General features: G+C 41.1%; 1 protein-coding gene across 6 annotated transcripts; it reads right to left on the reverse strand.

The window, feature by feature from the left end:
* Positions 1-382: 382 nt before the first annotated feature.
* Positions 383-25473, reverse strand: trip12 (thyroid hormone receptor interactor 12). 6 transcript variants are annotated; one of them, XM_054605277.1, is made up of 42 exons: positions 25356-25473; positions 22293-22439; positions 21772-21897; positions 20738-21525; positions 17170-17275; positions 15741-15877; positions 15371-15454; positions 15059-15154; positions 14818-14969; positions 14597-14632; positions 14394-14489; positions 14200-14292; positions 13952-14113; positions 13106-13174; positions 12816-12981; positions 11586-11703; positions 10999-11155; positions 10503-10572; positions 9840-10068; positions 9521-9639; positions 9122-9329; positions 8786-8886; positions 8231-8405; positions 7957-8098; positions 7567-7758; positions 7296-7447; positions 7012-7169; positions 6744-6817; positions 6403-6602; positions 5806-5933; positions 5274-5425; positions 5037-5179; positions 4722-4878; positions 4385-4483; positions 4169-4283; positions 3721-3875; positions 3331-3495; positions 2984-3148; positions 2759-2872; positions 2219-2313; positions 1973-2076; positions 383-1000 (listed from the first exon to the last, which is right to left on the reverse strand). In XM_054605277.1, the coding sequence occupies exons 2-42, from the start codon at positions 22388-22390 to the stop codon at positions 804-806; spliced, it is 6093 nt and encodes a 2030-aa protein (XP_054461252.1). In that variant the 5' UTR covers positions 22391-22439; positions 25356-25473; the 3' UTR covers positions 383-803. The 6 variants fall into 6 exon arrangements, with proteins under 6 accessions (XP_054461252.1, XP_054461243.1, XP_054461215.1 ...); XM_054605268.1 differs by having other exon boundaries at positions 10503-10575; XM_054605240.1 differs by having other exon boundaries at positions 10503-10656.
* Between the last annotated feature and the right edge of the window lie 370 nt (positions 25474-25843).

Genomic DNA, 25843 nt, shown 5'->3' on the forward strand with positions numbered 1-25843 from the left:
AACTCTTCATCTGAGCTGAAGCTCTCTATTATAAAGGAGGCCAGAACACAATCTCAACTCGGGTAGAGGGGAGAAGAAGAGGGAAAAAAAGATAATATACGCTCATCACTACCCGCATTCAACCAACTGCAACTCTCATTTTTCCACAACTTGAAGCAAAGACACACTGGGGGGGAAAAGCCGAACCAAAACAACACACAAACTGGGGCCAATATAATACAGAACAAAATGCGAAACAGACGAACTGAGGGGAAGAGACATGAGAACAAAGAGCTATTCTATCAAATGTGTAGAATGAGCAAAGTCTGCAAATTTGTCTGTACAAATGATCTTTGGAGCTAAAGTAAACCTAGCTTGCTCGATGGATCCCCCCCCCCCTCCCCTCCCCTCCCCCTGACACCCAGTGACGTTGTCCACCACTCTGGAGAGGAGACATCCCTTTTTTTATTTTTTAAATATCACATAGCAATGCAATTTAAAATGTCACCCAGATGTTTTCATCTTTTTTTTTTTTTTTTTTAAACGTTACTGAACTACTGATATAAGTTTTACTCTCTCTCTCTCTTTTTTTTTATATTTTAAGTTCTGTGAGTCATGGAACACTTTTCCTTTTTTTTTGTATATTTTTTTGAGAGACCGGGGCAGCAAATATATATTTAAAGTCTTAATTTTTCTGCAAGCTGCTTTCTCTAACAAGAAGGCTGTACATGTAGCCTTAATGTATGTGGTTACAAAAAACTAAGAAGGAAGTCGTGATTTCATCAGTCGCTGTAGAAGGCATTTGAATGTGAGATGTGGAGAGATCAGGAAAGGTGGAAAGACTGTTGGCCCTCGCGGGCCGCAATCAACAGTTTCTCTCTCATTATCTCTATGCTGGAGTAGTCAGGCAGCTTCAGGTAGTTGACACAGGTCATGACTGAGGGGAGGAAGTCATCTGGGTTCTCTGTCGACTCGAATGTCTTCCTCACAATCGTCAGAGGGGGATTCAGGCTCCGGAAACCTGAGACACAAGAGTCGGATGTTGGGCAAAGTTATAGTAGAGAATTCATGTTTTATACAGTCATATAAACCCAGAAAATATCGATTTTATACATTAACGCTTGCCCCGGGCAAGTAAACTCTATATTGGGCAAGTGGAATGCCTCATGCAGATGTTGGATTGACCAATTCAAGAATAAATATGATCTTTATTAGGGGCCAATATTCAGTAAAAAATAACGCTGCCGAGTCGCCGATCCCTGAAATGCTACATTGTGCACAACAAATCCATTGAATTTGTCCAGAAGAGAGCTAGTTGACGTTAGCTGTTAGCTTCCAGTTGGCAACACAGTCCTGCTTGGCTAAATAACAGAGCTAACAATAAACTTAATCAGATATGTAAAACTATTATACAGTAAGTCATTCCCATGCAGGCTGCTCAGAGTTATCACAGTCACAGAGTCCCTTCCTAGCACAGACTCTCTTATAACAGAGCTAACAGCTAACATTACCAGAGGTTGCATCGAGGGGAAGGTAAAGTACAACGATATCGTGATGTGTTCAAATGTTATCTTATAAAATGTAGTATTGGTGAGAAACTTGAATAAATAGAGTTGTTTGATAGGTTTTCACAGCAATATAAACTAGATATTATAGAGGGAATTAGGACCTGTTCCACTTCCTAACACTAGCTCAAAGCAGCTTATAATACATAGTCAGAACTAATAATGCCCCACTCCCCCCAAAGAAATGTTTAATCAAAGAATATATTTTAATAAAAATACAATCAGTCATTTCCAAATGATTTGAATTAAACTTTTGTATAAAAAACCCTATATATGAAAATAACAAAGCAAAAGGATAACATTTAGAATATTTCCAACAAGTAAGATTTGGCTATCAGGCAAGTAAAAAATCTCAACTAATCGGCAAAAGGCTAAAAAAAAAAAGCTTAAAGTCCTTAGTTTGTTTTTGTGTATGTGAGGTTACTCACCGCCGACAGGCAGTCTGGGGCTTCCTGTGACAAACTGCAGAAAGAGTCTCTGCTGCTCGGCATCAAAGCTGCTCAGCACCTCAAACAGGAACCGTACGGCACGGCTGCAAAAAAACAAGGGAGGAAATACACATCAGACATTTGTCTTTAGACAAAAGTTTACTTATACAGAAGGTGTGTTATGTAGAGAGCCTGCGCCCATAATTAATGGGGCTCTATTATAAATAAAGTGGAGTTTGGTCTCACCTGTCATGTGTGTAGCCGTGGTCCGGTCTGCAGCACTCCATCAGCGTCTTGACGTCCCACGTCTCTGATTTGCTACCACACAGCAACTGGTCGAGCTACAGCAGGACAGGAGGGACAATAAACAATTAAAGAAGAGAAAGACGGGGCAACATCAATAAGACAACTCAAACTTTGCTAAGGCAAGAGATGCAACACTGTAAAGAAAATGTATTTATATCTTCCTATTATGCATGCTTAAATAATATATGCCGAGCCCAAACAGTTTTACAAGACAGCAAGAGACCAGAAATAGCAACATAACCAACTAATATTAAACAAATAAACCATCTCTGCGTTTTTTTCCCCAAGCTAAAGAAACAAAGTTAGCCAACTTATAAGCATTAAAATGAAATTGTAATTCAAGTCATTGTCACTGCAACAAAACATTTCTGAATTTTGAACAGACATTTCATTTAATATTATATAAATATTCTTAGACAGCATCAGACTGTCAATTGCCATGATGGACTGAGATGAATTAAAAACAGGAAATGTGCTTACCTCCTCTGGATAGAAATACTGCAGGTGATGCAGGGGGAAGACTGATTCAAACCCTTCCCTAAAGGACTCAAATTGTCTGGACACTCCTTCGTTTAGAGTCCAGTACACCACCAGCTGGAGGGAGAGAAAAAACAAAACCGTTAAGATCAGCCTTAAGAGGGACAATATCAAGACGGAGAAAAATTATGAAACAGAGTGACCTTTGTGAGAAAAACTATCACATACCCTGAGGTACTCCTCCAGATTGTAGATTGTGACTGGAAAGTCTTTGCCGCCCTTTTTCAGCTCAATGTTGGGGAATCCTGGAAGGGTGAAGTCCAAACCCAGGTCCTCCACTGAGCAACCATTCATGTTCAGGCTCTCCAGGGCCTGCTGCAGGGTCTCCCTCGTCTGTTGGACACAAACATACACAGGTTAACGAAGACGAACAACATATTATTACAGTATTAGGGGTGTGTGTGTGTGTGTGTGTGTGTGTGTGTGTGTGTATCTATCTATCTATCTATCTATCTATCTATCTATCTATCTATCTATAGATATAGATGCAGGAAGCCCTCTGTGCTGTGCTTCACCTGTGATCGGTCCTGTTCCAGCCTCTTCTTCTGGCGAATGATATCCTCCAAGTGCTGGATGGACTTCGCCACACCGGGGTCAATGTTCACCAGGTCATGGGAGCTAATGGACATCTCATGCCGCAGCATCCACTTATAAAATGGCAGCCCTAGGGGCAGGTCCAGCTAGGAGAAGGAGAGAGTGGAAAGTGGTTCAGAAAGTTAGTTAAAAGAAAAACACGCATGAAAAGCTATGCAATGTTTTGAATGCTGAAACATTTATTAGATGTCATGATCAATATTTGAAATTACAACAATGTACCGCCGGCAGAAGAGCTTTCCTAAATGTCATTGCTTGGTTGAAAATATGAGTGTTAAAAAAAACATAGAACAGAAAATAGAGGTCGTTACCAATCTGAAGTCCATAATGGCTTTGGCCATTAGCTTTCCTAAGAAACGGAACTTCATTTTGATTTTGGCTATGTGTGCTGGTTTGGTTGTCCTTCCGAAGGGAACAGCAAACAGTCCTTTGGAGCTGAACATGTACTTTGTTCCCTCTTGGCTTCCTGTTGGGGCAGAGATACAAGAGTGGTTGGAGTAAAATCACTACATATACTTTCACAAAAGCATTGAAATGTACATTTGGTGCAATGAAAATGGTCAATTTTTTTTTTTACAAACGTCCTACCAATCAAATACCATCCCAAACACAAGATCAATCCTGGACAAAGAGCGCTTCATTTTAAATGAACAAATTAAAGTAAATTTCACTGTGTCTCACGTTATGAATGAAAACTAAAAGCTAACGCGAACATGACGTGCTTTTCATCATGTTCTCAGTGGGTCTGAAGGTTTGTACCTTTAGGATTGGCCAGTGTGACCTCTTCGCCCCTCCACAGGCCGAGATCAGCCCGCTGAAGCTCCTGAGACACCAGAGCGTAGAACTCCAGAGTGGGGCCAAGACCCGTGCCGACCTGGAGGAAGATAAGAAATTAGAATAACTTCTCCCAAAAATATTACAGCATTTTATTGCACCAAATAACAAATCATTATTCAGTTTTAACATAACAGATACCTCGTTCTCATACTGAATCTCCAACATTGCCCTGGAGCTGCCGAGGTCCTGCATCACAGACTCGGCCTGTTTAAGCAGCTCGTCGCGGTTAATCGTCCTCTGCAAACACAAGACAAGGGAGGAAAGAATTCAGGTTTAAGCCCGGAAAAAAGTTCATAGAGCTATTCTTAAAAACAAAAAAATAGGTAGAAAAATGTACTATTCTAAAAAGGCACAACACAAATAAAATTCCATTAAGATACACAGATACACTGTGAGTGCAATTGGTGGTTTACATAAGCTGCAACAGAACAAGTACAACATCTTCAATATAATACAAAAAAAAAAAACATTGTACCTTCTTCCTGTCAAGACGGGGTGCAACTCTGCTGTCCTGGGAATCTGACTGGTTGATCTCAGGGTTTGTGTCCAGTAAGCGCTGCATGGCTCTGTCGCGATCGAAGGCAGTTACGTAGAATAACATCTGCCGGGTGTCAAAGGGGAAGAAGAACGGACTGTAGAGAGAAAGAGAGAGAGAACAATGTTTGTGAGAAACAAGTCATTTTTGGCCAAAGAATCAACACCAATATTCATTCTATAGCCCAGATACAATACAGGTGACAGATACAAGATTCTAATTCCTCCTTTTCCTGTTAAGTAGAAATATATTCACCAGGTCTTTCCGAGCTCAATGAGCCAAGTAGGGATGTTCCCCGTCATGATGACCAGCGGGTCTTGTAGCTGACGGTTCGCTTTGGCTGTCAGCTTACTGTTAATGAACTCAGTGGTATTGATGATTTCCTTACACACAGCATTCTGCAAAACAACCAAAAACATTATATTTTATCATGTTACTTGTGTATACACACACACTGCCTTACTTCTGTGATTCTTTAGGAGAGAGACTTACATCATACAAGTAGAACCAGTATCTACTGATGGAGTGCAGGACCCTCAGCAGCAGGTTGACCTCTAAAGAGGGGTCCTCAAAGGTTATGGTCTCTGGTGGCTCCGAAGTGAGGTATGTCTCTAAGGGATTGATGACACTGGGACACACACCATCTGAAAGGGACAGGAAGTAACAGTAGTAAGGATGAAGTTGAATGAAAAGATTCAGAATTGTAAGAAACAAATGATGAGAAGCTGTGAAATTAAACATGTGCTTCTTCTGGTCACTAAACTGCTTTTAAAATTTGTAAACATCATAACTAGGAAATTCACAGTTAACAATAACTTTACTGAGCCCATATGTCCCCACAATGTGAATCCTTACTTGCATAATTCAGGTACAACTGTCTACATACAGCTATGTACAGGAAAGAAGTAGATGCTGCATGTTTTGCCTAAATCTGTACATGACAAGCAGCTGTATTTTTTTCAGAGATAGTTAGCAATGTTGTAGTTTTGAGAAATCGTTCACTATGAGATTTTTAAGATCTCACCATGCCACAGCTCATCTTGCTTCTTGGCGTTGCGAGGTGAGGTTTTGGTGGGAGCGGTCTGGGCTCGACCCCTCTTTCCACCGACAGCGTCTTTACTGCCGTCCTCGTCCTCTCTCACAGGCTTATACCTGTCAGGAAAAAAAGAAGGGACGTTATGTCTCCGTATGCCTTGAAGAGGATGCATGTCAACTTTTACACCAGTGACAAGGCCTTGTTTCAAGACTCTTGGTATCTGAACATTTCAAGGAGTAAATGCACTTAGGCCAATAATCATTTGCAATTCCAACTGTCGGTGAGTATATGTGTTAATCACCTACTGTGTAATTCCCACTGCACTGTAGAGTGTATTTCAAAAGCTTGGCAAATAAATTACACCAGTAGGGTAAATGAAGAGATACATTAATATTTCTCTGACCCTTCAAGGACTGGCTAATGACATTCATAGACAAATATTAAAAAAAACAAAAAACTTTGCTCTGCTGTTTCAAAAGTCGCAGTGAAAGTTAGAAGATGCACAAAAGACACATTTAAAGGCAGAAGACTTCTACAAGGAAATTAAAGGATAAATAAAGAAAAAGAAAAAAAAAAGCATTTTACCATATTGTGTGCGTTTTGGTCCAGATGCCAGCTCGCCCAAGTGGGTTTGCCTCATCGTCTGTCGACTCTCTTTCTTCTTCTGCTTGAAGACTGTACTGCCGGACAGCCTGGTACACAGTCATGTTGTATGGCAGCAGGTGGTCGCCGATGTAGAATTGCAGTCTGTGACGCACACTCCCAGAATTCAGGAACTGCGCCGCCTGTGTAACCAATGAATTACATATACGGTTTATTGATAATACTGAAGTGGCTGCAGGAGTTAGCTCTCAATACATCAACACAGGATTAAAAGGTGTATGGTTGAAAAATGTTCCTTATTTGGCATTAACAGTATCACATACCAGGGATTCATCGATCTCATCATCTGAACCATCGTCATCACTGTCTTCATCCTCTTCTCTGATTCGGCCGTAACCTGTAAAAACAAGATTTCAAGTTAGCAACCTAGCTAAAGAAACACTTAATACCCATTTTAAGAACAGTTAAAAGGAAAACTTTAAGGCATTTCAACAATGTGAAGGAAAAACAGGTGCCATAGGAGAATTCCCAGCTGATGGTGGCACCATCTATATTAAAGGAGGCACTTGGTAATCTACTACAATCCCTCACCTCTGACAACAAGATATCTCTCAATGGCTTGCACCAGAGCCAGGGGGTCTATCTTCACAGGGCCGCCTTTCCACTGTTTAACGTTAGTGCAGTCTGGGTGTCTCTGCAGCTGACACTTGAGCTGGTGTGTGTTGAAGAACTTCAGTGCCTGAGAGCCCCTGGAAAGATGGATTTAAAAAAAAACTTTTTAGAATGCATTTTAAACTGTACAGTTTCATAACTGATCATAAAGGTTTTAAATATAAAGTTATTTTGATCAAAACAAAAAAAATAAAGCAACAGACCTGCTGCCATTGCCGTTGCCACTGGGGAAATCATGCACTTTGACCGGGAACTGCTCCATTTGACTCAGGCAGCTGTTCATTTTGTGCACCAGTGCCAGATATGGGCCATTCTCTGCTGGGTCCAGACGACCTACGGGCTCCATTCCTTGAACCTGCAAACCAGACGAGAACAAAAAAAAAGGGATTAAAATCAAATCCTGAATATCTAGACTGCCAAAGTCATAAAATCCTTTGACAATGTATGGTACATTGCACATTATTAGTCGCTCACCGGACAGCCAGCGAACACATGGAGGAACCTCTTGAGCCGCACATCACGGCTAAGCAAGTCCCGGTCTGTGTTTGAGGTCAGGTAGACCAGCAGCTGCTTCACCAGCCCACTGTGCTGGATCTCAAAAGACGACACGTCAGATTCTGATACAATACTGGAGATCTCCACCAGGCACTCCATACCACCGTCAACCTGGGAGACAGGAACAAAACATTAGATAAGTGTGTCAGTGCTGGCGTGGATCACTTTAAGTATTTATCTCGCTCTAGGTTCCTCTGTCAGGTTTAATCATTTCTACAACAATTCAAACTTAAAGGACAACATCTTAAACAACAACAAATATCCTTAAGTTTGTAGGAAATTATATTATCTTACACGTAAATGTCTTACCTGCAGGTTGAGCTGCTCTGTGGCTGTGCAAAGTCTCTGGAGTACATTCAGTGCAGGGTTGCTGCCGTCCACATTTTCAGAGTTGAAGTAGCGCTCCACAAACTTACTTGCCTGTTCTTTTATCCAGGCTCTTATTTTGTCTCTGCAAACCCAAACAAAATTCACAGATTAAATACAGTAAATACATATTACCGCAATCATTTTTGACACTTAAAATTAAAAGAAAAAGAGCACAATTTGCATAACACTGGGGTGGAAACTCTTATCATCATACCTGTTATTTGAAATTGAGTCCTTGGGAGGAGCCCTTGCCAGGCCACTCACTCCCGCTGTGCGTGAGGGCTCAGAGTTAGCATTGTTGGTCTGCGCACCCAGCTTGCCCCAGGTCTTGGGATTAAGACTGGCCAAGAAGGAGGACTTGGGTGACTGAGTACTGGTAGGGCTCTTGGCTGTAAAGAAGAGGGTTATTTATGGGTTAAAATATATCCAAGTCCACAAAATGCCAGTTCAATTCATGACCACTCACATGTGCTACAAGGAATAATTGATAAACCTGCCATTGCTGAACAAGTCAATCTATCACAAATTACTGAACAGCAACCGAATCTGCGTCAGTCTCTTGGTTACATAGTGATTGGTTCATCACACAATGCTAGTACAGTGATATAAAATCTATAAAACATTGATAGAAAAAACTGGCAATAAAAAGTAGCAGATGTGCTTTGAAACAAAGAAACATACTGGAAAAAAATACTATTCAAAATTCCTTTTTCATGTCTCACTGTGGATGTTTAAACACATACACAAGAACAGTAACACTGTAACTCACCCTGATTGTCTACTTTATCATCATCTCTTGGGGGAGAGTACTTGGGCCTCCTGGGCCCTCTTTTAGGAAGCCGTTTCCTCTTTAGGACATCACTTAACCGTCTTGATGGAGGAGAAAGTAATTATTATAATGCTCTTGGGGGGAATTCAGTATACATTGAGCATATCAAACATTATTTTAACTGTTTTTAGGTGATTCAATACATGAGGCAAATGCAATTTGTTTTGATAGGGGTAGTTTCCAATGGGACACTAGCACTGGGCCTGTATTAGAAACACATTTTTTAAATAGGTCTGTAAACAGACAAACCTAAGCCACACATGGCCACACACTCACCCCTGTGGGCTGAGGTCCAGTGAGTCATCCATGCTGTGCTGGAAACTGGGTGAGCCCAGATCAGGAGTTGCATTATTAGCAGATGTGGTGGATGCAGTGCTGATGGTGGTAGTGCACAGACTGGCAGTACCACTCGGGCAAGCCTTTGGGGGACTAGTGACTAGAAAGCTCTCAGATTCTGAAAGGTTCTTCACCTGGTGCATCACACCTGGGAGGGAAAGGGAGAGAAACAGAAATTGTCTAAATCCTTCAGAAAGAGCAAAATACACAGCAACTACTGGCCTGTTAGACAATAGTCACTTGGATCTTGCTGAGGACTTATTGACTTTGGAACAAGTGAAAATAAATCATTGGCAGCACCGCATCTTAATGCCTGTTTTCAATGGGATTATACGCTACCTTCTCTTCTGAAGTAGACACTGAACACATCAGGCAGCTTCTGCATGAGGATCTCAGCCATCTGAAGAGAACCAACCACAATCTTCAGGTCCTGGCTGGATAGCATGGAGGCAATGTGACTGTAGAAATAAAAACGTACAAAATATAGATTAAAGTCAAGTTACTTTCAACTCAAAGATTGTCACCAGTTATTCCCTGTTGTCTTATAAATAATACATGGTTCTTTTTTAAAAAGGAGTTATTAACTTAGTTTAAGACAACCTTCTGAGCAGGTTAAATGTCAATGTTAAAAGTAGTCTACAGCCCAGTGAACTGATACCTGGACACAGCATGATTCCTCAGCACATCCTTCAGCAGCTCTGCATCAGCAAAGTAGATGATCCTGAGGATGGCTCTAAGGCACTTGTGTCTGACAGCAGGGCCGGCTGATGAGCTGTACACCTCATACAAGACCCCAAACAGAGTTTTGATAAAGCACTTTGCCAGCTCAGGGTCCTCCTTCATCAACTGGGCTCGTGCATCCTCTCGACGAACCTCCTGGTGACTCCCTGGAGAAAGACAGTGAAAATGTCAGGTTAATTTCTTGAACCACACAGCGACGGTCACAATTTAACTGCCACTCAATGGAGAAACTGTGTTGTACACATGTACACAATTGGAAAAAAAAACACATCTTTGCTTTAACACAGAAAAAACAGATCATTTCACACACATGGATAAATTGATGTCAATGCAGTAATAATTTAGTGACAAAATTCCTCTGACTGTAATGAACAATTCATTCTCTTTTCCACATATTTTGCCATGAAACTGGGTCACTGTTGTGACTCCAAGCTGATTACAGCTGCCATCCTACTCAGTAGAGCAGGCTAAAAAATATTTAGAACATGAGGCCCTGAAAGAAAGTGTTTCTGGTTCCTTTAAATTATATAATGCTATGCATCTTCACACAAATGTTATTTGAAAAAAAGGTCTGTATTACCTGTATTGGGGTTGGCAAGAGGATTGGGTTTCCTCTGGATACCACGTGCTGTTCCTGTGTCTTCATTAATCTGCTGCATAGAGTTAAAGTCAATTGTGTACACACGGCCCAGGGTTGACAAGCTGATCTCATCCTCCCCGTTCTGGTGTGCTGTCTGCAGGGCAAGATAATCACCACCCAACATCAGTTTTCCATACGGGGAAGCCCCAAATATTTGTGTGTGTGTAAATGTATTGAGAGAGGATGACGCACTGTAAATAGACTGAATGTTGTCAAGTACTGTGGTGTAACATTTTAATAGATTAAATCAATTATTCATCCGTAAGATAGTTAACCTGTAGTGTGACGAGGTCAAGGATGAATGACCAGAAAATATTCTAATATGTTACTGATGATTGAGTTACAATATATCACTTTGTATATCTCCAGCAATGAGGATTTCATATCATTAATTTTCCGGGTTCAATAGTACAGAATGTGGGTGATGCACTCATACCTCAATGATGCGGCTGTCAATGCGGTTGTAGGGATGCCACAGACCACGGTCATCCCTCCACTGCCAGATCGCTCCCTCTGTCGTCTGGGCGCTGCCCTTCTTCAGCATGACATCAACTGCAAAGATGCCTTCTCTGGGCAGGCAGGGCATCAGCTCACTGGAAGAAGGAGAGTGATTTGAGAAAGCTAGAACATTTTGTCTTATTCAGTGTAACTGTCATCAAGTGAAAAGGGTTTGATTTTTTTAAAATAACAATTATTGTCAAATGACTACAGTGGCAAAATAATTGTATCTGTGGTCAAGGTCTGGGAAAAGCAGTTGTAACACATGCAGCACCGTGTAACACATGCAGCACCACAGGCCTAATGCAAGTGTGGCAGAGTACTATTTGAGTTTCTTTACATTGTGAAAAGCAAATTTTGTCATAAGTCAGTTATTCGAAATGTCAATAAACACAATTGTTTGTGCTGCCAGCAAAACTTAGTGTTGTGCAACACAATTTCCCAAAATTGCAATATATTTGCCGTATTTCCTGGCATGATCTTAACCCATACCATACTGAGAAGAAGTCAGCAAATACAAGTTACCATATGAGTGAGGTCAGTTCATAGAGCTCCTGAGGGCTCCGGGGTACCAGTTCGATCTGCTCCTGGCAGCTGCCATTTGATGCACCACACAAGAGGAAACGCAGAGTTTCTGCTATGTCTGTTAAAGAAAGGTAACACAAAACACATTTCGGTTGTTAGCTGCCCTGTGTCAACTTTAACACAGAATACACAGTGACTTCATAAGGGTCAAGGCACCTAATATGTGAATAGTTCCCTAAAACATCATAACCAATGAATAAAAACAGGCAGTTATTAAGTAAATAGACTTTTACTTGTATAGCATTTTTCTAGTCCTCCGACCGCTAAAATGGCTTTGAAAGCATTGTAACACTGCGTGTCATTCACATGTGGCAGGGGCTACTTTGGGGCTACCTTGCAATTACCAGTGTTAGCTAGCACAATAGGGGCTTTTCTTTGTCAACGGCGGCGCATGTACATGCTGCGGCTGGTAGCTCCCATGAATTTCTCAAAATTTTTGTCTATTTTTGTTTTTTTCGTGTTTATCACTAATTTCATCAGACAGAATACATTCATCGACATCTGAAAAGGAAGCGCAGGGATTGGATTAAGTGCAGCGATATTATCTGCCCAGAGAACTGTTTTTGTTGTTGCTTTTTACATTCCTTATGACATCAATAAAAAAAAAAAAACCTTTGTTTAGTTTTGTTTGTCATGCGTTTGTTGTGTTACAAACGGGCTACAACTGAATTGCGTTGCACATTCCTTTGTTGCATAATGAAAATAAATGGTCTTAAATTTTGAGTAACTGTTAGCATTACTATTATCATTCTTTAACAGAGTAACACATTTCTGAGTGAAATAACGGTGTGCGTTACATTTCTAATATTTTGAAGATTTGAATAAAAACGGTTTCCTTTGCTATGGTACACTTACCTTTTTTCCCCCTGCAAAATATTAATCAGGCTGCATCTGCCAGTAACTAACTTTAGTAAGTACACGTGTCGTGAGTACATACTGTACGAATGTATACAAATATGCAGGACAGCAAGGACAAGGTGTAATTCATAAGTGAGTGGCAAGGGTGTGACCTGGTGTGACCTAGTGTGTGTGTGTGTGTGTGTGTGTGTGTGTGTGTGTGTGTGTGTGTGTGTGTGTGTGTGTGTGTGTGTGTGTGTGTGTGTTTGCGTGTTTGCGTGTGTGTGTTTGCGTGTGTGTGTTTGCGTGTGTGTTTGCGTGGGCGTTACTCACTCTGTTTCATAAGCTGGACTGCCAGGCAGGGGCAGTTGGAGCACATCAAGGAAAACATGCGCACAACCATGATAAACATCCCCGAGCTGAGCACAGGAGGGGTCACCACCAGCAGCTGCTGAATGTTGGTCAACAGGTCCCGTGACGCCACCTCCTGCAACAGGTTCTGTTGAGTTAAACACATGCATGAGCTGGGGAGTTGGATTGCAAATGGAGGAGATAATACAGAAATGGAAAACACAAAAATAGCAAACATGGTGCTAAGTCTTAAAAACAATTAAGGTACAAACCTCCTCATGTTGAAAGTTGTCCACCAGTCTGGCGAAACAGAGGCAAGTGCTTTCGACTGATTTTTTATCCTGAAAAAGATGTTAATGAAAAAACCCATTAGTTAAACTTCACATAGGTTACACTGAAATAAATGACAAAAATACAATTTGAAGAACAATGTATGGAGGATATGATACAGGGGAGGATTAAGCAGTGCCAAAACTCCATTTTTGTGCCAAAAAAACCCAAACAATTCCAGCTGTAAGACTTAGGCTGCATTGGCACCAAATCAGGGCTAGTGGTGAAAAATACGAAGTCCTTTCAGTCATTTGAATGGGAGTGTACAAGTAAAACACTCTCTCTAAAAAAAGCTAATTTAAAACTTTGTATACAGTTAGAGATAAGAAAAGCGTATTTTTCTCCTGTTTTTTTTCCAGATTGCCATACAAACAGGTGCAATTTTGTATTTTGTTGCACAGAAAGCACCAAATATGGATGGTCAGCATTGTTAACAATATCTATATAATCTCCATTTAAATGAACAATGCTCTGCTCTTCAATAGAAGTCAGACACGGCACTCTCACCAAGCCATGTTTTTTTCAATATACATAAAGTAAGGTAGTATAACAAGTATACATTTTTTCTCAAGGTTCATCCAATACGGGCTTTGCTTTTCATTGATGTGAAAAAATGATAAACCTAACCATGTGAATTTGTTTTCTTATTTCTACCAATGTGTTTATTATCAATTTCATTTCAGGGATGTGAAACTTGTTGCAAGTGGAACCCCTACTTGAGCCAAACCCCTGCTGTGATTGTGTTGCATTTTATAGTACAGCAATTTGAGACATAGGAAGAAACGCACCTGGTGTGTGAGTCTCTGAGTCAACAGTGGCAGAGAATCAGCAACAAAGTGGAACTCGTCTGGAGTAATGCTCTGGCAGCAGTTGGCTGCGATGGCCAAGGCATTCCTCTGAGCATTGATGCTGAAGAACTCCAGGTAGAGGAGGCAATCAGCGAGCCCACCCTGCACGGGATGAAATAACATTATTTATGTATATAATTGTGGCTAACAGAGATAGGATGTTTTTAGGGTACGAAAAAAACACTTACAGCCTGCAAGATGGCTTTGCTGTGTCGCCTTGACAACATCTCCAAGGCAGTCAGGGCCTGCTCTGCTACGTCAATAAATTGGATCACCTGAAGCTGCACAGAAGAAGGTGAAACAAAGCCATTAGCATATCAAAAAAGCCACCATTGCTAATTAACAAGCGATAAGGGGACAGACAGAGTGCACGGTGTCTTACCTTCTCCAGGAAGACAGGAATAGCATCGACCACCACAGCAGAGGATCGAGGGAGAGCCTCCATCATATACGTGAGTGCACGAGAGGCATGATTCATCTGTGTGCACGGATCAGAGGCATGCAAATAAGCAGTGGCATTACAGAAATGAATGACTCAAACAAAAGACCACTACATTTACAGAGATAGAAGTTCTTCATACTCACAATATCAAAGTTATGCTCCATTTGTAACAGTGTAATCTGTGAAAAGAGAAGTGAGCGTATTACTATGGCATCAGAATAGTGGCAGTAAAAGATCCCACAGAAAACAAAAATCATGTTAATTTTCTTTGAAAATTGATTTAAATGTCATAATTTACAAAGCAGTACATACAGGACAGCCAAGTATAATGGAGTGGTAATGAAATAAACAAGGTAAAACTAACCAAAGCGGGCACCACACTCTTGACAGGGAATCCACCAAGTGTTTCCTCATTGCCCATCACCAGCAGCTGGCACATCTCAATGGCAGCTTGGAGCTGCTGAGACTCGTCACCTGTGGCCTGCAGGCCCTGCAGTAACTGCTGAGCCTTGGAGCCTGGTGATAGGGGGGGGGCAGAATGTTTCATCAGATATTTACCAAACGTTAAGAACACTGATGTAAGAGTAGGTTAGCATTGTACTTACTCGCTCCACTGCCAATGGTCCTGTGAAAGAGCTGTGACATCCGGGGTCCGAGGGGCCCAAAGAGATGTGGGGGGAGACCCCTGGCCTCCAGTAGGGCTATAAGGACAAAAGCAACAAGGTTTAGAGGGCAGCTATACAAATGGTTAAAGAGAGAGGACAGTTTGTGAAGTCTTTATACCTAAAGCAGTATCATTAAAAATCTGGTATATTTGTTCATTCATTCGTGCAGACAAAATATAGTGACATAGTCTACAAATGGTCAATCTTGATAGCGAATGCCTGTAAAATCTGAGAGGGGGGGATTTAATGTACCTTGAAGCCTTCCCATTTCAGAGTCATCCGACTCACTCTCTCCAGAGGTGGTCATGCCCACTGCTCCAGCAACTGAGCTTGAAGCTGGACACACAGACAATACCACATCAGATTTCGCAGCAGAAACAGTTAAAACAGTTAAGAAAACAAATGACTCTTTCAAGTTGAAGGTGTAATTCCTTTTGAAATGAAGGCCATGAGGAAAAGCTTAAAAACACCTGTGGGCTTGAAGAGGTATTATTCCCACACAAATTTGGTTGAAAATTCTTGATCATCCATAGATCTAAATGCATTAAAAAAAAAAAAAAAAAAAAAAAGGGAGCGATGCTACGCTACAAAACAACAAATGAATAAGTGGCACCACAGGTACCTGAAGCCCCTTGTGATGCCTCATCGGTGCGAGCGGCTGATGAGTTGGCCCCATCCTGGTTGTTGTCGGAGTCGGCCATTTTCTCCTGACGGCGAGCGTCGGCTGCCCCGCGCTTGCCCAGGCCTGAGCCCCGCCGACTGTGACACGAGTAAAGACAAGTTGACAGCATGAGTGACAGCAGAGTCATCACAAAGGACGGTGTGTTCTGTGTTACTGTTCTAAGTCAAATTGTTATAGCAGTGATTCCCCTGGATATTCTGTTTAGGGTTTACATAGGAAACAATGGGTGAATTGCTCACATCCTATATTAAAATAAATAAGGCCAACATTGTGTCACACAGCTTTCACTGTGTCTTCACTATAAGCAAAGGCTACCGTTGCTGGGTCAAACTAAGCTTACAGGTTCCCTGGAGAGTTGTTGACCGCTATGGAGGTTTTTATTTGAAGGGGTCCCGGTTTTGTCATCTTGCTCAAGTGCAAAAGGATGCACACGTATGCATGTGAGAGACGCAATACATCGTCCCCCCAGGGGTTTCACACTATTCCACTGATCTACAGGTGTTGGTAATACACCAAGAAATGATGCAATGCGCCAGTAAAGAAGACTGCAAGCTAAGGAACATGGCTGTAAACAATGCTGGATTTAATATACTGTTTTTTTTCCTTAAATCTGCTTTGCGAAGGTTTTATCTGGGAAGGAAACACACTCGATCCGATTGACAGACCTCAAGGATACTCAAGTAGACACAATGAGTATTGGTGAGTAACACTGAATGTTAACCTAACTTTTGTTTACAAGTAAACTCCACAGGGCTCTTTTAAGTTAGCTCAACTTGATTTTGACAAGCAACATTTTAAAGTAGCAGTGATAGACAACAGCATTATTCAACAATTGAATGTTCAGGATTAATGTTCAAATATAAGATCTGACCATGTATCAAAAGAAAATTAAAAAAGAGAAAATATTGGGACCACCCAGAGTAATAGCCGTCATTAGGGTCAATGGATGGTTTTAATTGTTACAATTATTTGACACAGGAGACACATGACATAATATTAAAAAAATACCTTGAATATAAAATACCAGTACTATATTAGCGCTATGGGGTTGATGTTTTTAAACTCTTTAAGACATACTCTGATGCCAGTTTATTATGTAGAACTAGCTTAAACGAATGCAGTCTTGTACAATGGCGCTGGAATAAATCCAACCTTCAGTTTTTGTTTACATAATGTTTTGGTCATTTTGAAGGGTTTAGTTTGTGGAGCTGTTGTAAACCGAATTATACTGAAAGGTGTGTCAATCAAATAAGTCTACCCCTCACTGGTGAGCACCAATCCTGAAGCTTTAGACGGCCACATTTCATGTCCTTTTTTAAAAGACATCAATATACTACAGTCCCCATAAGGTCATAGCTGTGATTTGTACCTGGTGCTGGCACAGGAGCCCGTGGTCTTCTGGCGTGTGCTCCGCCGAAAGCTGGGGAGCTCTGCTGGAGGAGACTCGCTGCGCTTCTTAGTGGATTTCCTCAAACCTGGGGGAAAAAAGGTGACATATAACCCAACTGTGGACTGGGCAAAAACATAGGGACCAAGTGTTTTTGACAGCTTTAAGAAAAACATGAATCAAAACTAGTGCGCATTTTGTGTCGATTTATGGGTCAGATTATAGAAAACATTTGTCATAGCTGTAACAACCATCACAGTCAGTTTCAGAGAACAAGAATTCCTATTTTGAATGTAGAAACACAATAGAAATCATTCCTCAAAATCATGATTATAGGTCACAGGTGTGTGAAAGAGAGCCAAGAGTAGTAGAGGCTCTAGTGTTGCCTGTTTGGAGCCCTGTACCACTGACCAGTTGGGTATTAATAGTAACCCAACCAATGGCCCTATAACAGGGCAACCTTCATTCTGGATCTGTGACTCATAATTCAGTAGTACAAAAATAAACATTGAGAAAGTTAAAAGCAAATTAATTAAAAACATTATTGAGTATTTTTTCCTTTTTTTCTACTTCATAGGACCTTATACCAGGGCAAATATGAATACCTCACAAACACATTACAAGTTCCATACAGATTCCCTAATAAACCTAAAACTCTCAAGAGTCATTCAATGCGATCACAAATATTGTTTAGGTGGAGGTAACATTACTAATTCAACATGACCAAAGAGACATTATGCAATGCAAAACAATATAGAATCCTTTGATCACAGGCAAACATTGTAAAGGCTTACTCACCATTTTAGCTGAAAGTAGCAATCAATGTGTTAAAATATATTAGCAGGCAGAGATATAAAGATATGGGGAGAGAAATACGAAGTGCTTTCTCTTGACAGAAGCAGCGTGTGAGTCCTGCCCTGCCCTCCGACATACCCCTGGTCAGCTGGTAGGCCAACAAGCTAAGCCAACTTAGGAGGGGTCTCTCCATTTTGGCCAAGGTCCCATGGCACAGAGCCCACCTCTGTTTCCATCCCTTCACCTATCTAGTTCAGCCTAACCCCGCACTGAATTCAGCAGCTTACACTCACTTCCCCATACAGACCGAATTTCTACTGTAATATCTCTGTATCTAACCTAGTGTGTTGCGATGTTGCCCTCTTCTAATTAGGGATGGGTATCAAATCGCAATACTTCTTTAAAAAGGGCCAGCGTGTAGTATTTAGGCGGATCTATTGGCAGAAATCGGAAATAATATTCATAACTATGTCTACATCAGTGTTTAATCACCTGAAACCAATGATCATTGTGTGTGCTTTGTTTGCTAAGGAGGAGCCCTTAATATCTACATACAGAGCAACGACCCAAATAGGGGTCACTAATGGGCAGGACCCACGGTCCAGGTCCGGACCCAGACTCTGATCAATGTAGACCTGGACCCAGAACAAATAGATAATTGAGAATTATTCCATTTTGAGGGAACGCTTCTTTTTTGCCAGCCAGGCACTCGTTCAGCGGTCCAGAAAACACACTGACCAGATCCTTTAACCAAGAATGAACAGACTCTCATATGATCATTCTTCCCATTCACAGTTCCAAACCAGTATGTGTCATGTTTGGATCCATGGCGATTATAAAGAGCTGTAATGTGAAGCCCCACTACGAAACAAGGCTAACTCTTTTGAGCAAATGTACCCACTCACATCCAAAATTAGGGCACATAACAAAAAAAAACTATCTAAGAGCCCAATATGATTGATCCACCAGAATCCTAACATATTCATTCACCGCCTAACAATGTTGTTAACAGAGAGGGGAATAGAGCTGAAACGAGTGGTTTCAATAACAATGGAAGAAGTTGAGAAGAATATAGTAGGTTGTCTTTTCTGGGCGACATCACTTCACTCCCGAATGAACAGATTTTTAAAACTGCAGAACAAGGACAATTCAGTTCAATTCATTTTTCAAAAGCTCTCTGTAATGTATTTTTTTTACTTGAAATGAGAGAAGAACTTTAATTTATAATTAGGGTGTGTATTATTGATAATTCATCTAGTTCAGGATAAAAACTGACTAAAGTTTTTGGGAGATATTATTCACCTGAACCGTCTTTATTTGATTTGAAAGTTACTTTGTTGACTACATACACACGTTGATACAACTAGTAGGCTATTACAAGATATATCAGACTAAATCATAATGCCAGTTAGACATGGACCTCGCTGTATTTCAGTTAAATAGCTCAGGTTTAGTGTTTAGTTGATTGTCTTTATTTAGATTTGGTTCTTGTATGGAAGTTTGTGTTTAACACTGATGCATTAAAAACATTTAGTGTATTTTGTCAAATATATATTTATTTTCTACAGACATTTTCCTTTACTGAACCAAGAATGGTATATGACAAAGACACTGGTGCCATTACCTAGTATCTCCACCAGAGAGCAACAACAAAATATAAGGTTTCCACATGAAAAATAATGACTTTTTATGAATTTATAATAGAGGTTGAGAGATTAATCCATTCGGCTAATAAATCAGCGCAGATAGGAAGTTTTACAAACTGTCGATATTGGTGGAACTGGGCTAGAAATGGCTTTGCTGGTACCAAACTTTTATACTACTGCAGTTATTAGGGATGGGCATGTCAAGCAAAAATACTATCTGATAATCACTGGGGAGAAAATGTTTTTGGAACCTTTCTACATAACTATGGAGTTCTGCTCCAACTGTATTCATCAGTGCAGGCCGTGGATTAATGGTCAGGTCACTATAATATATAAATACCACTACAAAGACTATTTTACTTAAAAGTGTTTCTAAACTTGTCTAACATACCTGTGAAATTATACATGTGCTCCGCACTGACAATTGAGTGACCAGCAGTTTTTATGCATCAAGCCATTCTCCAATTTCAGGCCACTGGTACTTAAGTCTGAAATCTGAGCCAGTTCAGCAACTCAGTGAAGCACACACTCACCACATGTGAAATAGACAAGTTAGTCAAGACACACATGTAATATTGTATGCAGTGTCACCAACTGTATTTATATATGATGCATGTTCATAAGGAGTTAGAGATATATGTCTGGATAAAAGGCTTTGGCTGTGTCAAAAATGATTCCCTATTCACTATAAAGGGAACTATAGTATTATATTTGCCATTTGCCGATTTAACAGAAGTTAAGCATTTATTTGCATCATTTACCTCTGTGGTGGATGTGTGATGTGATGTAGCTCAAAAAGCAGCAGTTACACAAACTATATTAGCTCTCAGCAGTTAAGAGTAAGGTTTTGTAACTGATGTCGTGACGCTGCTTAGATCACAGGTCAAGTGATATTTAATCCCAGAGGTGTAACCCCCGTTGAGGCACCCAGAACATTGTGCTGGTCCCAATGTTCAATCTTTTCATACAATTAGAAACCCATTAAAACCAACCGTTGCAGATACTTCCCTCTTTGCATGCTGTGAAAAAGACATCAACTCAGACTGTGGAGTAAAAAGAGCATTTCTGTTACCAACAGAGTTGCTCCATACACATGTTATGTGACTCACTTGCTAGTTTAGCTTGTAATCCTGATGGCCCAGGTTTGGAGGTCTCAGTTTTGGAGGATCCGGGCAAGGACAGTTTGGGTTTTGGCAGGTTGACTTTGGGGTTGAAGCGCGCTGCCCACTCAAACTTTGAAGAGCTGGCGGTTTTAGCCTGCTCCTTGTCTCGGGTACTACGGCGTGGGGAGGGGCTTGAGGCAGAGCGAGAGCGTCGTGCCTTGGTCTGATCTTTTCCCTGTTTAACTCGGGCGCCCTGCGTGGTGGCGCTGTTGGGGCCTGTGGTGGAGGAAGAAGAAGAGGTGGAGGCAGAGGAGGAGGAGTCCGTCACGTTGCTACACCCAGCTTTGGCTGAGGCGGCCGATTTAGACGCCAGCTTGGTGGGTTTTGCAGTTCTGCCCTCGGTACGATTGGGGAGGGGCCCAGCGGTGCTACTTAGACCGGGGAGGGAGTCCGCTTTCTTCCGTTTCTGGATTGGTGAGGCCCCAGCGGCCCCGCTCTTCTTACTCTGACCTCGACCTGTCAATGCAGGTACTTCTGGAGCAAGTGATCTCTTCTTGGACTTAGCTGGGCCTTTCTTGGTCTCTGAGGTATTGTCTCTGGGTGGTGGGAGCGATTTGGGCTTCTTGGCAGGGGTGGGTCCAAAGGTACTAATTTGGTCAGGAGCTTCGCTTCGCTTAAGCCCACGGGTGCCTTCGCTCTTTGACTGGTGGGCTGGTCGCTCTTGCTCAGATGTCCCTGCAGCCTCTGGCTCGTCTTGCAACACAAATGAAGCCACGGACAGAGTAAGACCGCTTCTGCCAAGGAGGAAGAGGGACAACAAAACACCATCTTACAAAACTCCTCAAACTGTGAAAAAGGTGATGAATTACACACCACATTCATAGTACTCTTTCAGATTTAGAACCAAACACAAAAGGTGTATAATACTGTATGTTTGTATTCATTGTGAATTTTAATTAGTATTACACTATTGGATAATGTAAAAACCCTACATTCACACATGCACACACAATAAGCACCAAGTAGGAGAGGAGGGGTACCTTCTTGAGCTGTGCCCTCTGGACTGGCCAGTGGCTGAGCTGGCTGTGGCTTTGGAAGCCTTAGAATTAGGTCTTCTACTTTCAGGTGGGGAATTTGCTTTATGTTTTATCTGCTCTGACTGCAACCTGTAAGGTTGGAAATTAAAGAGCAAGTGATAGTGTGGGTTTCTGTAATTAAGCCACATAATAAAAAGCCTTGATCAGTCCCCAAATAATTTTGGCTGACATTAACTGCATATCCTCTTACATTACCACACCTGGAGTAGCAAGAAAAACATCTAAAACAGAGTTAAGCAGCATTTGACTATGGTAAAGAACAAAAGATTAACTTCCCATCTGGTCCAAGAGCCAATATAAACATTTTGTATTATGTTGAAATGAAACACCACCCAATGAACTCGTTACTTATATCCCTCTACTAAAACAAACCCCAATGCTTTCAAGAAAACCCCAACTAATGTTCCCCACAGATCATGACGACTGCCTCGTAATTAAAATTGAGATTTAAACTAATGACTCACCTTCCTGCAACTGTGTGGTCTTGTGGCTGGGCCGCAGCAGTGTTCCTCTGTGAACGGCGCAGTGACCCCCCTGGATTGGAATTAGGCCGGTTGGACATTGGCACCTCTCTCCTGAAGGGACATACCCTTTCTAGACACTACCATTCACTGCAATAAAAGAGAGAAAGAACATAAGAAAACCAACAAAATGCAATGCCTGTTCTCTTCTCTTTCCAACGGCCACCGAGTTGTCTGTGGTTTAAAATGAGTTGCAGTCTGTGGGGGACAGCTGATTTAGGGTATGTACCTTTAAGCTAACCTCTCTAGCCCATTTGAGATGATCAGGGGAACAACCGTCTCATCAATTTTCTAAGATTTTACACCACAGGATACAAACTCCCAACAGAAAAAAACTGACAAATCCTAATACTACCTGTCATTTAGGGGTAAAACCAGGCTGCCAGAAAAATCAAGAGCAGGAACCAGACAATTCAGTTGATACAATAGTAGTTGTAGGAGAGTTTGAAAGAAATGTTATGTACACTAGATTTTCTATAATCAAAAGTATTTCATTTAGTCAGTAATATGCTTTCTTAAAATCAAAAACTAGAGAGATCCACATATCTCAGTTTATGTTCCAAGCACCATCGCAAATCATAATATAATAGTTTTAAGAGACTGCAACAATTCAAAAGTTTTTTTATAATGAGTAGAGTTTGTTTTAGACTGCAAAGCTATCACCAAATATTTGCTAAACCCCAAATAAACTTAACTTGCATTTATTTAGGATACATACATTTTTAAGTTTAGCCCATTGATGAGAGGGACAACTGGCTTTAATTCACTAAATAATCATCAGAATCCTTTAAATTAATAATACAACAACTAATGATTTGTTTGTGTAATAATAACAAAAGGTCAAAAATGTAAATGAACCTACCATTGGGCAAACTGCAAATTAAAAAGAACACACAAAAAGACAATTCAAACCTAAACTCCTATTTTTAAGAACATCAACAGTAGTTGATATTATTTAAATGCCCCTTACATTTAGATACCCAACCATCAGAGCTCCTTCTAGGTGTAGGTTGTAGTAATCATTTTAGCCAGGGTGTGAAAGTAAATGTCTGATATACATCTAGTATAATGTATATGTAATTCTCAACAGTCAATAACATGAGGGTTCTGATAACAGGAGTGATTGATAGATTTTTTAAACACACACACACACACACACATATACAGCAGGATGATTTAATCACTTGATAGACAATGACTAATGAATACTTTCCTGCCATCCAGAAAAAATAATGTTCCCAATCAACCCATTTCGTTATGCTTCAAATCACGATATCATTGGTAATAACATACGCCACACTTGGCAAGCTCACAGGGCCATTTTAGGCCTCCACTGACAGTGCATCCCCGTCTTTGTTTATTCGTCCTCTCTGACAACTGGTGCACCACACTCCCGTGTAATGGGATTAGTTACCCACGTCAGATGATCGGCTGCTTGTAGCCCTCGCCGGTTGAAAGTGTCTTTATACCACACCATTAGACAAGCAAGTCAGTGTCCAAATGTACACTCATGATTTACAGAGGGCCTATATTTCTGACGTAGTTCTGTACCTCGTTAGCACGTTTAGCTACTCCTGTCTTAGCAAGTCCTTTACATTTGACTTATCAAATGCTTATAACATCCACAAAAAAGAGCTTAAGTGTTGAGTTTGACTATGTGGGAATGCTAAAAGGGTGAGTAAGTACATACCAGAGCCTTGTTGGGTTAAGTCATGGAGGCTAACGTAGCAGTGTGGAAATGCGTAGTCGTAACGCCGCCGGTGTGTCAGCCTCTTTAGTGAACGAGTTAAAGCCAAACGACACCGTGTTGTGTGTTGAGACGCTCACAGGTTTCTACTGAACGACTCACACACACCCAGGATGAGCTCAGTGGAAATGGCAGCATCGGGTTAATGTTAATGCAACACGGCTAGCAGGCTGAGCTAACCCTGGTCTCCTGACTGCCATGACACACGGCTCTGTGTTTGGCTGTCGACCAAGTCTAAAGAAAGAAAACAACACACATACATGGCTCTCTCTGCTCCGTTTGAAGACACGACACGGCCAATAACACACCTGACACACTGTCACTGAGAGGGTTGAGTGTTAAACTAGCTAGCTAGCCGCGGGGATCACTTGTTTTCTAAGCTGGTTTAAGGCCAGTGCCTGCCTGGCTAGCGTGTTAGCTTTAATGCTAGCCTGGCAGAAACAAGCTGGGCTACTTAAAATAAAGTATATACTTCTTATTAAAGTAAATTAAAAAAAGGGGGGGGTGACGCCAATGTTGTGTGGCTAAGCAGCCTGTCCTTCCATGAATAACAAGTATCGATGCTAGCTTCTAGCACGCTAATGCTAAAGAAGATAGCGAGTGTTTCGTCATCCGCAAACACAAATAAACACCCGGCTGTTAGCTCGGGCTGTCCAGTGTGTGGCAATTAAAACAAAAATACTGACCTTAACAACAACAACAACAACAACAACTGTACTGCAGGGAAAGTCACGTAGATGACGTGAAGCGTTGTCAAACCAAACAAGAGCTAGCTGTTAGCTGTTAGCGGCTAGCTGCTAGCGGCTAACCTTGGCATGCGAGCTAATGGATGCTAGCGCTAGCCGTGTTGTCGCTCTGCCAGCTCGACAGAATGCTAACGGGAACAACAGCCTCGCTACAAACACACGGATTCCGCCTTGTGTGTGTGTGTGGGGAAAACATTTCACATTCCCACCTTGGTAAGTAAATGAACAATCTGTCTAGCTAGCTAGGTAGCAGCTAGCACGTTTAAGCTAGCTAGCTTTAAATTCTAATTACAAAAAAAAAAAAAAAAAAAAAAAAAAAAAAAAAAAAAGAAATGGCCTCTGATACCTTTTAGACACAAAAAAACAGGAAAGCAGGAACGGGATTCGAGATATTTTCGCGACACTGATTCATAATTCCTCCGATGTATTTCGATATTGAATAACCTCGAAGGTCCCAGAGACTGTTGGCCGAGATGTCACTGAAAATGTCTACCTTTTGTATAATGTTGTTACCTATTTGTCCCAGTGTTGTAGTTGTAACAGACAGTGCACCAGCTCCTCTTTTCTCTCTCTACCCCAGCTAGCTTCACATCAGCTGAGGGGCCTACAACTGCAATATACATCCGCGTGATTCATCCGCTTAGGGACTAGTTAAGTCTACTGCTGATTTTTTTTTTTTAGCTTTCGGCATTTGATTGTTTTTTAAAAACAATGCCGTTGAGATTATTGGGTTTATTTTTAAATATATGGATATAAATATTTAAAAAAAAAAAACGCGCTATATTTCACTGTGTTCAAATATAATGACTGCAACACTAAAGTCATTGGTGACATTAGCGTGTATCAATCCGCTGGGTCGTGACCCCCCCATACACACACACACATTATAAAACACATATAACTATTATTTATTTATAACCAGCCCAATATTAATGCTTGTCATCAACTCGCATAACATTAATTACAGCAAAGTGTTTTCAATAGAAACTCAATAAATAATG

Source organism: Anoplopoma fimbria, chromosome 1, assembly GCF_027596085.1.
Source record: "Anoplopoma fimbria isolate UVic2021 breed Golden Eagle Sablefish chromosome 1, Afim_UVic_2022, whole genome shotgun sequence".
Classification (NCBI taxonomy): Eukaryota; Metazoa; Chordata; class Actinopteri; order Perciformes; family Anoplopomatidae; genus Anoplopoma; species Anoplopoma fimbria.

Coding starts and splice junctions, on each gene's coding strand:
- trip12 (XM_054605240.1), bottom strand. CDS start 22,390: ATGTCCAACCGGCCTAATTCCAATCCAGGGGGGTCACTGCGCCGTTCA. Junction 12,982..13,105: donor ACAACTTTCAACATGAGGAG/GTTTGTACCTTA, acceptor TTAACTCAACAG/AACCTGTTGCAGGAGGTGGC. Junction 3,876..4,168: donor CACACTGGCCAATCCTAAAG/GTACAAACCTTC, acceptor CTGCCCCAACAG/GAAGCCAAGAGGGAACAAAG.